Below are 17,796 nucleotides of genomic sequence, written 5' to 3' on the forward strand. Positions count from 1 at the left end.
CATTGAGTTCTGTCGACAAAGCAAGCTGCTTTGTCGACAGAACTCCGTAGTCTGGACGCAATGTTACAGGCAATAACACCTTCTGTCGACAGAGTTCTGTCGACAGAAGGCGTTATGCCTCGTAAAATGAGGTTTACCAGCGTCGACAAAACTGCTGAGTTCTGTCGACGTTATGTCGACAGAACTCAGCGGTAGTGTAGACGCTGGTATAGTTTTGTCGACAAAAGTCCACTTTTGTCGACAAAACTAGGTAGTCTAGACACACCCTAACAAAAACATGTAGATGATATCATGAGATTTCGTGGGCACAGCCCACTTCTTCAGATGAAAGTTCCTCAAATGAACGTGCTGACTCTTTTTTTCAATTGGGTAGGTCTGTATATATAAAGTCCAATTCTGCTTTCCTGTACTTTGCTGTAGTGAACTGCTGTATTGCACAAACCTAGAAGAAAATGGAGTATTTACCCTTCAAATGTGCTTATACCGTGAAGAGTTTGTTTTTGTGTCCTTTTTTACTTCCCTGTATCTCAAACAGAAAGGGAAGAAGAAAATGACTGTACTCATTGTATTTAGCTCACTACTGTGCTTTGGGGTCAAATTATTTGAAAACGCTGGTGCAAAAGTTTGTAAAATCTGTGTGGCTTGCACCATCAGCTGCTACTCCAAATACTATGTACTGAGATTCATTTGTAATGCCCTGTTATGCCATGATTTGGCAAGATTCTTAAGCATGTGCTCAACTTCAAGCATGTGAATAGTTCCACTGAAATCAATTGGACTATTCACATACTTAAATTTAGGCACATGCTTAAACACCTTTCTGATGGCTGAAGGTCTTGGTTTCAAACCTTGCTGGTAGTTCGTGGAAGGGTTTGTTAGATTATGGGAAATAAAACTGCATTTTAACCACCAGGAGTTTTGTCCCTTTTTCAGCAGGGGGTGAAAAAAAAATCAAATGACATTAACTGGCTGTTTCAGCACTTTGCTAGAATAGAGTGAAATCTACTTGTCAAGCATAAAACTTTCAGTGCTGTGAAACGGAAACGTTTCCCTGAATGCGTGATTAGCCTGTTTGGATCACAATACAGTTCAAGCTTTGGTGGAGCCGCCACTTGGCGTGTGTCAAGAGAGGCACCTCGCAGCCAGAATGATCTGTGTGGACAAGTGTTTTCCCATTGAAAATAATTCCACTGATTGAAAAGACCATTAAAAGTTAGCTTCTCCATTCATTAAAGATTAACTCATACTGTACTTAAGTCTGTACTTCAGAGCTGGTCACTAATTGTGCTGGAGATGATTTATCAAGTGCACAGGATTTTCTATTACAAAGTTATTGATTAGAACTGATGGATTTTAACCACAATAGACTTCAAGCAGGAGCCCTATAAAATGACTAGAACCAAGGTCAGTGCCTGGCAGCAGTGGGTTATTTTAAATTTACTGAAATTTTTATATGGCTCCATAAGAAGGTGTAGTCCCTCAAGGATAATGAAAATGTTTGCTGTGATAAAATAAGATAAACAGGTATTTTGCAGGGTTTGAGCGCTGGAAGGCACTTCCAGGCATATGTTTTCTATAATGGCTTTGAAATTATCTTATATCAACGTATGACTTTAGACCCATAATAGAAATGTTTCTGCTTTAATTCCATTAAAAAAAAACACACAACAAGCCTGCATCCTTCAGGGAAGTAATTGCAGAGCACATAAAATAGTGAGAAGAGAGTTGTCACTAACAAGGCCAAAAAAACACCTCTCAAGGAAACACAGAATGACCTCATCTCTACAGCCGTGTTGCACAAACCCAATAGAAAATGGAGTATTTACCCTTCAGACATGTGCTTATTCAGTGCAGAGTTTGGGGTTGTTTTTTTACTTCTTTTCCTATTATAGCAGACATTTTCCTTTTTGTTTGCATTCAATTGTTTAATCTACAAACCAGATTAGATCATTTAACCTACTGGGAATGGATGATTCTTACATCAAGTACACACATTATGTTGGTACAAAATGGTGGGGGGTTCTTCAATTTTGTGCTTTCTTCTCAGAGACATTTTCAGATAAAGCCTTACTATTATAAAAATGAGCAAAGGATAATTTTTTTTGCAGCTGCTAATTTTTAGATGCATCACCTCTGCAGAGTTCCAGTTGCCAGTCTCTGTCAAATAATTACTGGATTTTCCAGTGGAGTGAGAAATTTCAGCCTGCTTTCTTTTCCCAGGTGGCCTGCTTGTTAAATTCTGGTTTTTGAGATTACATGGCTTGGATTAAATTTTATGTACTTTTATATAGTAAAATAAAGAAAGGAGCACAGTTCCATTTGAGCTGTCACTCTAAAGGAAAATACCCTAAATTGCCAGTATAAATTCCAAGTTGGCTCATCATTAGATTGTTCAGCTGTGGGTCCGTATGAAATTTCAACATGTTGATCTAGATTTCCCTCATTCCACACACACAGACCAACTGTTGTCCCACTATTTTATTACTATCACTTGCTAACAGAATCAGTGCTTAATGACAAAACTAAATATTTTTAGTGTACCTTATTTAAGTGTAAGACATGGATTTCTATGCCCTATGCAATTTGCTTCTCAGTTAACTTTTAGCTACATTCTTCATTTCATCATGTTTTGCACAATAAACAGTAGGTCCCCACATCTCTGCGGCAGATTGAAAGCTAAGGGGTAAATTATTCCCGTCACCCTTTGATCCATTTATGTTGCAGTTCTTCACCAGCAATAAGGAAAATTTTGTGCACCATGCACCCAACAGACAGTAAAGACGTCTATAGGATTGTGAATTGTGTCAGCTACATCCAAGAAGTTCTTTAGCTAATTTAATTTTTTCTCTATCAGAGCTAAGGAGCAGATCCAAATTCTTAATTGCATCTTGAATGCACATTTCAGATACTTTGTTTCTTTCAATAACATTTGCTGAGAAGTGTCCGGAGAATACACTGAGCATACTCAGAGTACGAATGTGCTCAAAACTAACATTGAGGCTATGTCTTCACTCCAGGGAAGAGTGACACTGTCATGATCAATCTTCTGGAGTTTGAGTTAGCAGGTCTAGTAAAGACCCACTAAATCAAATTCAGAGGGTGCACTACCCCCTTAGGAATGGTGGAGAAACTCGAATTAAGGTACATTAAGGATGTAATTCAACCTTCCCCTTTAGTCTATACCTGGCCATGCACTGCCGGAATTTTCCCTAACTTTACTGGAGGGTGGTGGTGGGGAGTATGAAAAGAACTTTTTTACTCCCCGCAGGATATTTTCTGACAAACAACAAACTAAAACAAACAACAAAAAACCCTTGAGTTCCCAGCTGTTAAATCTAGTCACTGCTGCTTCATTTTTGAAAACAATTAAAAAAGTTAAGTGCATAAAACTGGGTGAAAAAAGCAAAGACATTTGTTGGCTCAGTGGCAAAGATGATGAACTTGTCTTTTACTCCTAATGCTGGTATTTATGAAATGTTAAATCTTAATTTAAAAATGTTCCCTTAAGCCCAGCGACATGGCAATGAATACAAACCATGACTAGAACAGTGTCTGTTGCATAACAAGATTTGAGGTTTATGACCTAAAAACAATTCCCCCGTGTCTCAGGAGAGTCTGGTAGGAAGCTGTTTTACATACATTATATTATTTAGCTATCCTATGAGGTGGTTTGCGTTTTGTACAAATGGTTTAAGACCGCCAAAGAATGATTCTATGGGCTGATGCAGACAGTGGAGGGATTAATGAGGAAATCATGATCATACAATGATTTAAAATAAAATTTAAATTTTCTAATACTAAATAAAATAATATTTATATTTCAAAGATTTAATTCCCAGGATTTTTAATTTGAAAAATAAGGTAAATTTACTATCAGCATAAGAGTATATGCTGTTTTTTGCGGGAGGGAAAGGATGTAGGTTAGCTACAGCCATGTTCAATTGATAAATTCAGACAATGGGGTTTAACAAATACAATAGTATGGATCCAAGCCTTTAGGAGAACACTGATAGCCCTACTCTGCCAATCAAACTAATGCTATGCTTTTGACTGCCACACTATTTCAAGTTGATGATTCCTATAATATCAACTCAACAATGCATGTTCTACAACTACATCTACTGCTACCAGTACAACTACTACAGTGCATGCATTTAGTTCAGTCCCACAGATACATACACTCTAAGAACAGGCAAGGGGAGATGTGAAATGTTTTACAGTACGACAGGTGTTTTGGTTTCTTTAAGTAAGGGAAATTAATAAAAACATAAAAAGAAAGAGTGTACAAAAAAAAAAAGGAGACATTTCTCAAGAGTTGATATGAGTTGTTTCTTGAACCGTTTCATCTGAACAAGCAAAAAACATGCAACCAGCTGCTACTAACAAGAAGCTGGACACTGAGAAGGATTAATAGGTGTGGACAAACCTTCCCGCTGAGCGCGCTCAGAAGAGTGTTTGAGAGGAGGTGTGCACGTCCGAGTGTAAGAGAGGCCGGAAAGAATGCCTCAGAGACACCCTCTCTCACAGCAGCCCCAACCAAGCAAGAGAGAAAACAACAAAAACATAACTGCTCACACTCACCATCAAGGTCAGTAGCTCACGTTACTAGATTGGTTATAGCTGGCAAGTATAAAGTACAGTAAGGGGTTGTTGGGGGCTCAGGGATCAAAGGCAGCATTTGCAGTTGGAGACTGGTGAGGCGTTAAGGGGGCGAGGGAAGAGGTATGTAACCTTAGCTCCAAACCACATGAGAGCCCTGATCCTTCTCTGCTTTATACCACTTATCGTTTATACCGGGCAGAGTGGGTGTAAAATGTTGCCATCTGATTTGCTAGGGTTTTTGCCTCCCTCTTTGTTCAACACATCAAGCACACTTTGAATGATTTTACAAGCAGTGAAGAATCAGGCCCGTCGTACTGTTGTTTTATTCTCCGCTCATCAGGGAGGAATAGTGAACGGTAACCAGCTGGGGAGTACACTAAGATTATTTGGTGGGGGGGGGGGGGGGGGGGGAATCCAACAAGTTTCTGCCAAATTTTATTTCGTTTTCCACTGGTTTTGTTTTCTTCCAAACTAATCCCCCCCTTCCCTAAAAATGTTTTCCCCTTCCCCTTTCCTTTTTTTTTTAAAAACAGCACTTACAAGACAAAAATGGTTATGCTCAAAATATGCCAGGTGAAATGAAAAGAAATGTGACACTGATAGTGAAATTGTCTAGGAGGAGTTTGCAGCATTCGGACTTTCAAGTTTGCTAATTTTACATGGCCCAGGTCCCAATTCATTAACAAAAATACAAGGAGGGATAAGGTTGTCAAAGCCGAGTAGGGGATTTAGCCACACACCTCCCAGGGAAGTGAGTAGGAAAGATCTGGCTAAATCTGAGTCACTTTAGAAAAATTTCGACTGTTGCTTCCACCTGGGGTTGATGGTTTGGTGCATGATTTATAAAGGGAAGCACCAAAGCATGAACCTTCCAGCAAGTGGGAATTTATAAATGACACTGAATATGAGCACAGGGAAACGCGCCTTTCTACTAGGCACTGGAGTTACTCTGGCAATAGGTCCCAGACCTTATTCTATCTAAAAATAGTAATTAGTGGATGTATTCCCACAAGCAGAACTTTATATTAAAAAAAAAGAAGAAAGAAACAGGGGACGAAGGAAACAGAAGCACACAATGTGCAGAATCACAAAAATGATTATTAATACAGCTGACATGCAAGTTAGCTGAGCTCCAGACTGAAATAATCTAGGCATATTCTTTTGATGAATATTAAGCAAACATGCAAATTTTCCACAGTACATGTAAGAACACCATTGTAAGTTACACGGAGGTCATCAATGTCCAGACAGCACAGTGATGGGGCTTTGGGAATGCACAAAGTCTTGCCTGGAAGTGCGCATGCATTTTGGGTGCTGAATGGATCTTAGTTTGCTGATGGTCCATATTTTTGAAAGAGCTCAACTTCCTAAATGAAATGGCCAGGGTTTTAGGGGGACTGCGGGGAACTGCTGAGTGCCAAACAATTCAGAAAATCTTACCACTTTGTTGAGGGGTCTGATTGAGAGCTGTTGGTTCAAAGATCTGTGCAAAAATCCGGCACTAGAAATGTTCCAAGATTCATGTCCAAAAAGGCAGCCACATAAGGATGCACTGATGTGAACAGGAAAGTTTTAAGGGTTCACTTAAGCTCTGATCCTGCAAACACTTATGTGTGTGTTTAGCTTTACTACAGTAAAGAGCCCATTGGAATCAATGAAACTACTCACAGGAATAAAGTTAAGCACTTATGAGTTTGCAGAATCAGGACTCGAAAAGCAGAAAAGTTTAATTGTCCAATGAACTGGCCCAAGTGGAAAGTGGAGCTCTCACTTATCCACAGAGAAGGTACAGGTGGGGCAGCAGAAATAGAACTACCCCGATAAAGTGCAGTGGAATAATGAGGGCTGGGGGGGGGGGGGGGTCTGTTGCCCGTCCGTTCTCTGCTGTCTTTGCATGGACTGACAACAAAAGGAAGCCAATGAGTGCCAGTCATGCTGCATTCTGCATATTTAACCATAAAAGCATACGAGGGGATTGTGCATATTTGCAAAACATTTTTTCTTGTAATGAATCGGGCCCATACACTGTAAATGAGATTTATCATACTCCATTGCTCCTGAATACAATTCACTACCATTGCTGTATGAAAGTGACAAGCCCGAGATGCCCTGTTCAACAACTCTTCTTAGATGGAAATGACTGCAAATAAAACACCATCGTTCCCTAGAACACATTTCTCTACAAATGCAAACAGCCTCCAGTTTAAAAAGCATGGCAATCTCCTTCCTCCTCCTTGAGATTACGTGTGAGGTTGGTGAGTTTTGTTTGTTTCTTTGGTTTGGGGCATGCATACAATTTGGAGACTTGAAAAGCATTTCCAAACTCCATACTGCTCTTTAAACTTGCCAGGAAGGGTGGTGTTAATTTAGGGTTAGATTTAGTTTCGTACTGCATGTTCAAATAAAAATAAAATTAAAAAAACACACACACGAAAAAACCCCAAATGATTTCAGGCACAGAATTGATTGATGCTCAGTTCAGTTGTAAAGGGGAACCAAAAGCACTCTGATTAAAAAAAGAACAACAATGGAAGCAACGTTAATCTAGCCAAACCCTCTGCACCTTGCTAAGGGGCAACTCACCAGATCTGTTAGTACTTAAAACAAAACCTAAAGGGCAAATCATGAGGAAAAGACAACGACAATTAAGTCAATTTTCCTCAATTAATATGCAAAATCAATTTTTCTTCTATTTAAAGAAAGTGGGGAGGGAGAAAGAATGAGAAGGAAAAATATTCCCACAGCTATCTGGCAAGTCACCCCTTAGGTTTTCTTCACATGCCACAAAATAAAACTGGTACAGATGATCCTTTGTAGCTCCGCAAGCAGTGCCAGTTTGCATGGAACGGAGTTCTCCTGACATCTGACTTTGGACTCCACAGAATTAGGGTCTCACTCAATGCATATTTGGGTGTTAGTTCTCAATAGCCTTTTTATGTAAGAGCCTCACTAGCCAGCGTAGCTGTTGCAGAGAGGTCACTGAAAACCTCTACTCCAGGATCAAATCGTGAGTAAGCTGGAAACATTATCTGGCTGCGTGTCTTCTGTGTACAATGTTGAGCAAAACTGCATTTAAGCAATTGGGGAGCTGAATGCCAGGTAGTAGGAACGTTTTCTCAAAACGCCCTCCTCCCTCCCTAGATGTCCCTTCGACGTTCGCAAGAACAAATGGTAAGATGAATGCGCAGGAGGATACATTAAAGTCGAATGTACGTGTAAGAGCACATAAATCTACTGAGAAGGCCTCACTATACCCTTTGTTCTTGCTGAGGGTTTATTGCTTTTAGTCACCACTGTACAACCAAGACACAGGATAGTATGCAAACACAGAATAGGGTGTGCTGGTAAGTTAACAGCCCACTCATGACTGTTCTGAACATTTAATTACTTAAGTAAAGCACTAATTCACATGTTTCCCTACATTGAAATCCTTGGGTAATAACTGTAATTGGTAACAATTTATTTTTTTCCCTTAAGGGGGGAAAAATAAGCATTTGGAGGGACAGAGAGAAAAGCTTTAACATTTCTCCTGAAGCTTGGGCAGCTGTTTGCAGTAGGTAACAAGAGCAGTAGTCTGAAAAACCAAAACTATGCTTTAAATGGCAGGCAAATTAAAAATGATACTCTGGAAACCAACAAAACAATACATGTGCTTTCAGCAGGGCCACTTTGATTTGGCTCCAGGTAACGTTTATTGATTGCCTGTACTTCAGGCAGCATTTACAGCTGTACAGCCCCAATTAGAGTTCAAAGGAAAGCTGATCTTGAGAGCGCATGTGAACATTTTAGGATCTCTTCTAATATATTGGAGCAGTTGTGATATTTTTGTCTCCAGATTAACAAGAAGCTCTTTTCCAGGAAACTACCATTCTGATAACCACTGAGTTCCAGGGGAAAAGAATACTATTATGTTGGGAGACAGGGCTAAGGAAGTTATTTAAAAACCAAATCCAGGACAACCTGCCATGATGTCTTATTGGAGGCAATAGTTCAGGGTACAAATCTGGGGGCGTGTGGTTTGATCACGCAGCCACTAGAGCATTAACGGACAAGAGTAAATGCTGCATTGTTAACCCAGTGCAAACTTCACAGGAGAAATGAAAACTTTTTTTTTGTCCTTTATGATCTTTAATTTAAAATAAGTAAATGACCAACACCAAGAAAACCCACTACCCTGCGTTTGAGAGTTCTTATGTAAACTTCCCATAAAGTGGTCCAGGGCTCATGGCCTCTACTTGCAATGTGAGTTTTTTTTCAGGTTCCCAGGAAAAGTGTGAGGAAACATCAGAGTAATGATGGACAGCTGCAGCCACATAGAATACCGACAGAGCTTTTACCTTCCCCTGCATTCTGAGGGTATGCCATGTAGCCGCCTCTTCCACAGGCCCCCCTACCTGATCCTCTTGCTGCCGCCACCGCTGCTGCTGCTACTGGTCCATAGGCTGCTGCTGGAAAACCTAGCCACGGAAAGAAGGAGAAGGGTAAAGGGAAAAATCCAATGAACAGCAGGTGTAACCCAAAAAGGGCAAAACACACTTTTGGGGCCAACTATGGTCAAGGATGGTCATCTTTCCAAGAGGGCTGGGTGATTTGGGGGGGCCTCACTTGAAGAAACTCAAAAGACATTTACAGACAGAGCTGAAACTCTGCAAATAAAGTCCCTTTCGGGTGTGCCTACTTTGGGCATGCAAAATTGAAGCCCCTGTGGCCACCTTTTGAAAATCCTGCCCTAAATCCTCTGCAGTGGATTTCAATGGCTGCATGCTCTGATGATGCCTTTTTATCCTGCGCATCGGTCTTCTGAGTCCCTGCCAGTTTGAAAGGCAAGATAGTGGGGTGAATTAATTCACAAAGATAGCTAGTAGGATGGGGTTTGTATCTGCTTGCTTTCAAACAGTTAGGGCTCAGATCACTTTTCCAAAACAATGAGGATACATTGATTATATTTTTGGCTTATTTGCAAGAGGAAAGCAATATGCTGATTTATAGACAAGTTGGTCATCAAAAATACAGGAGAGTCCTGGTTTCAAGATCACGGGTTTGCTGGGATAAAACAATAAAAAAATAAATTCACTGGGATGCATTCAAAAAAGCTTTCTAAAGTGAAACAGCAGCATATCTAAGAATCATACCCTGATGTGGGGGACTGCGATACTGCAGAAAAACGAGCTACCACTAAGCAACATTTTGCTTCCTTTTTACATGAATTTTAAAAAATCTGCCAGAGACACTGGATTTTTTTTTTTTTTAAGTAAGCAAAGACTGGGAAAATGGTGATCAACAAAAAACAAGATACCCTTGCTGCCAAGGACAGCAAGAGGCCCTGAAGGATTCCTGATCTTTGCAGAATTCCAGCTGCCCATATTAGTTTTCATGACCCAAGACAGGGCAACCTTGCCGGGGTACACAGCTTTTGTGCCACACTGAAGAGATTATAGAAAAACAATATCGATTTTAAAGAGGCAATTCGGACAGCAGAAGAGAGCAGGACAAACTAGAGAGAGAGAGAGACAGAGAGAGAAAGAGATCCAGATAAATCAGCAAACTACAAGCCCACTAACTCTAGTACTATCATCCCAGCTACATGTAACCAGGGAAAAAATTGAACAAAGAACAGCTAGGCTAGAGTGACTCTAAGCTACTTTAAAACATCAATTAAAAAAGACATACTTGCATTTAAATACGGTAATAGGGCTGTTAGGGGAGGGAAAAAAAAGTCTATGTAAATATATGCACAGCTACCTCAGGCTGTTGTCTGAGCCTGGTCCCAACATACAGAACACATGCACCAACACAGCAAATCCAAATTATTATTCATGGCTGACATGAGCCTGTTTGCTCTTATTATGGAACGGAATTGTTACAAATGCTGAAGAGTGAGACACCCATCCTGATTGGTCAAAAGCCTAAATCTTCACCCCCTCTAATCCAGACTGAGGCCTGGCCCACCTGTAAAATTAAGATCCACATAGCTATGCGGTTTAGAGAGACAAAATGTGCGTTATGCCGACCTAATGCAGCTAAATCAATAGAAGAATGCTTCTGTCTACCTAGCGACCACTGCTCAGGATGATGGATTAACTCCATAGATGCAAAACCCCTATGCAATGCCATAGATTGGCAGTGCCAGTAGTGTAAATGGGTCCCTAAGTACAGACAGAAGTCTCACTTTTCTACCAGTACAGTCTTTTCCTCCTAGCTGTTACGAAAATGGAATTTGCTCCCCTGGGGCAAACTGCTATTGGCAGGTAAGGCTCTGACACAGTATTCTCTTCCCATTAGAGAACAAGCTCCAACCAAACCCTGATCCAGATAGGGTTGCCAGATATTTTCACAAAAAACACCGAACATGGCGGGAAAAAATTTGGTCGAGAAAAAACCCCCAAAGGGGACCAAAGCTGTTGAGCAAAAAGAAAAAAAAAAAAACTACTGTGCGTGCGCGCACACACACACATACACACGCACACACACACGAGTGATGTTGCCTTTACAACGCCCTGCTCCCGCCCAGCCCTACCCAGACGCAGCACGGGAAGAATGTCCAAAGTGGCCTTCCGTCTGAGAAAAACAGAAAATACTGGACATTTTACATGGTATTTTTAGTTTATTTTTAACCGGATAGAAACCACAAATACCGGACTGTCCAGGCCAATACCGGACACCTGGCAACCCTAGATCCAGACTCAGACCAATCCGTGACATTCCCCAATGCCTGTTGGAACCCACAGGGCCAGCTTTAAACCGCTGGGGGAGACTGTGCCCCCCTTCTCCATTTTCTACGGTGATACATAGCCAAGCTGCATGCCCGGAAAGGAGCACCCTTCACATTTCCACATCACACTCCATGGAGAACGTGGAAAGTCGGAGGCAACCTGTCAAGTACTGGCTTTGTGGGCTCTCTAAGCCCCACCTAAGGTTCTGATGAGATTTGCATTGTCCATAGCATAACCAGCTTCTGCTTTCTTCCAACGTGTGCCCCGGCTAGCCAAACCTCCCTCAAAGGCAGCATAAGAAATGGAGCTAGGAAGCATATTTCTCTTGCTCAAGTGCCATGGACTCCTAGGATTTACTTTAAATGAAGTGTGTGTGTGCGTGGGGGGGAGGGAGGGAAGCACATTACCATGCAAAAGAAAAAAAATGAAATCATAGGGGTGGAGAAGGAAACCAACAGAAAGACCCTGAACAAAAGAGGCATTATTCTACTCCAGACTGTGCTTTGGACAGGTGTATGAAAAATGAGCCCACAAAAAGGAATCCATTATCCCAAATCTCAGAGAAAAGCATCCGCATGACACTGAGTTCCCAACAACTAAAGTATAAGCTGATCAACTCAAGCACTGTTAAGGAAATTCTGCCCCCTGCGGGGACTAGCGTCTTTGGGGCAGGGTGAAATGACTGTTTGCAGGGTATGGGATGGAGGAAGGGTTGGTAAAAGGGGAAGACTGATTAACAGTCTGGATTTGGAAACCATAGTTACTGATCCTGACCCAGAGAGATTAGCTCCCGCTGCCCAAAGAGCTTGAATCAATGCCACCCACTGAAAATAGATTTGGTAGGCTTCACGGTAACACATTTAAATTGTTAATGCTTCCACACCGCATTGAAGCTGTAATAATAACTATTATAATGGTTATTTGCAACATATTTTTCATGTTTACATCTCAAAGTAAGTGTTACAAAAAAAGGTGAAAGAGCACAATCTCCATTTTACAGAGAGGGTACTCGGAGACTGGATAATACTAAGTGACTTGCCTAAGGTCATGTGGAGAGTCAGTGGCAGAGCTGGGAATAGCACCCAGGCCTCCTAACCCAGTCAATAAAGCATTACACCTTCCTCAGTATTATGGAAGTGCACATAATTTGGTGTCCCCTCACTTGTGTAATTGATAAACCTCTAAAGTGAGCACTCCCGATTAAGAGTTTAGAGAACAACTCCTACATTGGTAGATTTATTAACACTCCCATCCTAGGTATTATACCGTATTTCTCTTGCCTTTATATTCACTGTGCTCAGGTGACCTAATGTGACAGGCACTCACAAATGGGAGGTGAGACTTGACCCCCCCTCCCATCCTACTGCTCTCTGCTGTGACTCTTTAATGGAAAGTAGAAATTTAAATCCTCTTTAATTGTTCCAGCCCAGTTAGAGCAGCCCCTGCCTGCGACGTGCCCTGGCCGCTGCGGACAAGGGCTGCTCCGGACACCTAGAGCACCCCCAGGCCCTGGTGGGCCCCACGGGGCTGGACTAGGCCCCTGCCCATGGTGGTCGGGGAGCTGCTCCAGCCTCCACTAGTCAACCGGAACTGGTAAGCCACCAGTTAACCGTTTGCATCCCTAGTGGAGAGGCAGGTGTGTGCAACACCCCTGCCTCTCAGCACGGGCTGTAGTGCCCCGAAGGGATGTGCCACTCCTGATGTCCAAAATGCTGTTCCTTGTAGCGGACTAGAATGTGGCTTCCGAGTGAAAGCATTGATAGGTCTGCCAAATATCATGATCGGTGGGGAGATGGACATTGACAGAGCCATGGGAAAAACTCCCAGGCGGCCCAAAGCAGGGTCTGAGCCGCGTAGAGTACTGGGTTATGGAAGGCCTTGTCAGTGGAGAACAGGAGCGGTCTTGCAGGCCTTAAAAGAGCCGCCTACTTCCACAGGTGAAGACAATGACAGGACGGGCCACATCACCTTTTCCTGGAGATAAACAGGAGAGTGTTTGGTGTGGGGGCTTCATGGGATGACTGGGGCCTGGTTGAGGGTGTCATAGCTGGGGTGGGGGTGGGGGGTCACAAGGGCCTGTGAACAAGGAGAGGCTTGTGCCAAAACTGGGCCCATCACCTTCTGATCCTGTCTCTTCTTCACTTGGATCCAGCAGGGGAAAGAGGCCGAGAGGGTGTCTGTCCTGGCTGCCTCCACAGCAGATGCCAGGGCAGTAGCTGCAGGCTGTTCCAGCAACCCCGCAGCACGCCCAAGATCTCAGCTGGGACGTGAGGACATTTGGCCCTGGCCGCCTTAGCAACCTGCCCCTGGCTGCCATTCCGGTGGGAGGGCACAGTACAGAGAAAACAGGGCAACGGCGGTCAAAGGTGGGGCAGGGCCGAACCCCGTGACCACAAATTGTGAAGCAAAACGTGCTGAGGTGAGGGGGACTGAGGAGCCCACCTGGAGCCAGCTGGCATCGGAAAGGGCGTAAGCAATAACAAGGCCAGCTCAGAGCCGACCTCATCCAGCAACAGGCCCTGAACCAAAGCCCTTGGAAGCCAAAGGGAGTCTTTCCATTGACTTCAATGGACTTTGGATGAGATCCTCGGTGAAGGCCACACTGCAATGGAGAAGGGGAAGCAATGCCAGGTCTTCTTCCTCCAAGTAGCTTCCATTAGCATGAGCCACCCCTGTGCCAACAGCAAAATCAAAAAGGGAGGCGGGAAGAGCTCAGTCTACTCATCCTATTTATCTACAGCACTCCCCTTCCTGCAGAAACAGCCCCCCCCCCATCCTTCTTTGTGTATCCTTCACTTACAATTGCCTAAAGAAAGCAAGATGCCTAAGCCGTTCCAAAGGACTAAAGTGGATTTAGGCATTCCAATTAGCAGATATTTTACAGTAAGTGTTTTGAAAGGGGGCTCAAACGCTGTCCCAGAAAGCCCCGAGGATTCAGATCAATTTCATGCCGCCTTATTACTCAGAAAGAGCTAACATGAATATTTGGAGTTCAATTTTTCACAGATAAAAATGTCCTGCTTCCTGCATCAATAGTTTCACTTTAAATACTGAAAACAGCCTCATGTGGGAGAAGGACACATCTGTTTTTAACAACGATGCCCTAAGCTCACAATTTGAGAGTGGCTGTCTGCGTGCAAGTGTTTTCTCCAACACACAAATAAGTTTGGAGAGGAATCAAGTCGGGGGGTGCGTAACCAAAGCACAGGATGCTGAATTCAAAGAGCCAGTGCAAAGCCCTAACATGAAGCATGGAATAAGCCCCAGTGACTTTCTCAAAGAACCATGAACTCGATGAGGTTGGAACTTCAGGAAAAGAGACAGAAGGAGCACTGCTCTAGATGCAAGTCCTGATGTACCAGTGGGGTGCGTCCACACAGCAGGGCTTAACTCAGATTAAGCTATAAAATTGAGCTACGTCAATTGCATATCTTATTTCGAAATTAGACCCGCCAGATGCTTTCACCAAAAATCCTGAACATGGTAGAAAAAAACCCCAAAAGGATCCCTGTGCTCCTAGCTTCTCCCCGCCCATGCCATTTTCTGGATTTTTTTGTTATTTTTTAAATCAGGGGCCAGAAATAATGGACTGTCCAGGCGAAAACCAGACACCTGGCAACCCTATTTGAAAAAACTTATTTCAAAATAGGGAGTGTCTACACAACACTTACTTTGAAATAGAGCACTCTTCCTCCCACTTCCCTTACTCCTCATACAACGACAGTATTTCTACATTATTTTGAATTAACTGCCTGCTCTGTAGACCCAGACTAAGTTATTTTGAAATAATGTTGCTGTGTAGACGTGCCCTAGAAGCCCTGCGTTAAGGGTTATGTGGGCGTTCCATGACATTGCATCCACAGCCTGTTTGCTCCACTGTGCGCCAGGACGGTAACATACTGATCTTCACATAATTCGAGGAACAGTATCTTTGCCCCATTTCCACAGTGCTCCTCAACAAGAAGTGAATCGAGATTTTAGTGACAACCAAGCCCAGAAAGGGGAGATAGAATCAAGATCTGTCTGTTAATCATATGGCAACAAGGATAAGCATTCAGCACTTCACCCATGATAAAGGGGGGATAAAATATTCTCCTATTATTCCAAGGCACTCCCCTCCCTCTGCTCATGCAGTCTTAAGCTGTTGGTGGCTAGTTGTGGTGACCAACCCTCAAGATCCTATATACTGCACTACACTTTGTCTAGAGGAGCTCCTATGAATAGACTCTTTAAAATGACCAGAAGAACAGAATGAGATGGGGTGAAACAGGGGCAGGGAGCACATAAAACAACAAGAATCTCGCATTAAGTCTCAGAATAGGCAACTGACAAATTATTCTATATTAAAAAGTCTCAGAGGGGTAGCTATGTTACTCTGTAATTTTAAAAACAACGAGTAGTCCTGTGACACTGTAGAGTGCATCTACCCAGCACCCTTAGCTAGAAGTAAGCTACGCAATTTGTGCTACACAAATTGCTTAGTTTATTTCACAATACCTTATTTCGTAATTTGACAGTGCCAAATTTCAAAATAAGTCACTATTCCAAAATTCCCCTTAACGCTCGTGAAATGAGGATTACCGGGATGTCGGAATAAGACGCCCAATATTTCTAAATTTACTTTGAAATAACGGGCTGCTTCAATAGACGCGGAATAGCTATTTTCGGATATTTCTAGTATCCCAAAATAGCTCGGCAGTGTAGACGTACCTTTAGGCTGTGTCTACACTGCACCCCTTTTCCGGAAAAGGGATGCAGATTAGACAAGTCGGAATTGCAAATGCAGCAGGGATTTACATTTTCCCCGCTGCATTTGCATGAACATGGCTGCCGCTTTTTTCCGGCTCGGGGCTTTGCTGGAAAAAAGCGCCAGTCTAGACAGGGATCTTTCAGAAAATAAAGTCTTTTCCGAAAGGTCCCTTATTCCTGACTTTAAGAGGAATAAGGGACCTTTCGGAAAAGGCTTTATTTTCCGAAAGATCCCTGTCTAGACTGGCGCTTTTTTCCAGCAAAGCCCCGAGCCGGAAAAAAGCGGCAGCCATGTTTATGCAAATGCAGCGGGGAAAATGTAAATCCCCGCTGCATTTGCAATTCTGACTTGTCTAATCTGCATCCCTTTTCCGGAAAAGGGGTGCAGTGTAGACACAGCCCTAGAGACTAACACAGATATATAGGATCATGAGCTTTTGTGGGTTTTACCCAAGAAAGGTCGTGATACTGTATATATATTTTTGTTAGTCTCTAAAGTGCCACAGGACCACTCCTTATTCTAGATTACTTAAACTCCAACCTTGTGTGACTCGCTAGGCATGGAAGATTTCAGTTTGGAAATTCAACTGAAAACCCACTACCTGAGCCTTTGCTGTTGTTTTTAAATCCCTCTGCAAAACCATAATCTCCCCAGGCCCAGTTGTCATTTACAGCCTTAAAGCTGACTCCACTTGCCTGACAGGGTGTTGAAATGAGTAGCAGTTATATTTATACCCACTTTAAGTCCCCATGTAAAGAGGCCTTAGCTTAAATGAACATCAGACCCCTTGTATGTCTGTAGCTCAGAGCACATGCTCTTCCTATCTTCCTAGAAGATCAGTGAGTCCTCTCCCCCACCCCTCCACATACACACTTTTTTTACACCCCCATCTCCTCTCTTAGGCCTATGTTCCACGACCGATTAGAGAAGGAGGAAGCTAGCAAAGGTCTCAGGATGCCTTTGCTGGAACGTGGGGCAGAGACAAAAAGGATTTGAGCACAAGGGGAGATCTACCTGCTGATGCACCTACAGTGCAGCTGGGTCAACTAATCCACCCAGTTAGTTGCCAAATTGCAGATGCAGCAGCCCACCTCCTCCCTGATCCCAGGAGCAACCTTGCTACTAATTGAGGGGCCACAGTATAGAGAATGGGAGGGGAGAGCAGAGCAGGCTTTAGAGGAGAGGTGGATAACCTACGGCCCGGGAGCCAGATCCGGACCCCAGCTTGACTAAATCTGGATCCAGCAGCTCGGGGCTCCCCCATCCAGAATCAGGGAGCTAGCTCCCCACTGTGTGTGTGGGGGGGGGGGGAAAGGGGAGAGCCCTGAGCTTTGAGGGCAAGAGTCAGGTGAGCTGGGGCCAGATCTGACCCCCGGCTCTGCATGGCAGGGGAGGGAGCGGCTCCACATGTTGCCACTCCCCCGCTGCCTTCCCCTCCCCCTGGTTGGGGAAACAGCCGTGCAGGCAAGTGCTGTCTGGAGGCTTTTCCTTCTCCGCTCCGATTGGCCGTAAACGAGGCCAATAGGAGCAGCAGGGAGCGGTACCTGGCAGCGGTGGGGGGATACGGAGCCATGTGCGTCTCTGGGGAGCTGTGCCAGGTAACCGTCTCCTCCATTGCCCAGACCCCGCACACCCAACCCACTTCTCCCACCCACACTCCCATCCCCAGTCTGCTCCTGCAACCTCCTCCCACCTTCAGCCCGCTCCTGCACATTCCCTCCCAGACCCCAT

The 17,796-nt window shown here is 43.6% G+C and overlaps 1 protein-coding gene across 25 annotated transcripts in view; it reads right to left on the reverse strand.

Moving 5' to 3' along the window:
• MSI2 (musashi RNA binding protein 2) overlaps nt 1-17,796 on the reverse strand; it is a 470,472-nt gene that overhangs the window by 43,792 nt on the left and 408,884 nt on the right. For 13 of the 25 annotated variants that reach the window (XM_075904806.1, XM_014581334.3, XM_025179246.2 and 10 more), the window contains one exon: nt 8,940-9,059. The exons of 2 other annotated variants lie outside the window; for them this stretch is intronic. In XM_075904806.1, coding sequence (XP_075760921.1) covers nt 8,940-9,059 — 120 coding nt within the window. The remainder of the gene's footprint in view (nt 1-8,939; nt 9,060-17,796) is intronic. 10 more of the 25 variants (XM_014581344.3, XM_014581342.3, XM_075904818.1 and 7 more) reach the window with 1 other exon arrangement.

This window comes from Pelodiscus sinensis, chromosome 21, assembly GCF_049634645.1.
Source record: "Pelodiscus sinensis isolate JC-2024 chromosome 21, ASM4963464v1, whole genome shotgun sequence".
In the NCBI taxonomy this organism is placed as follows: Eukaryota; Metazoa; Chordata; order Testudines; family Trionychidae; genus Pelodiscus; species Pelodiscus sinensis.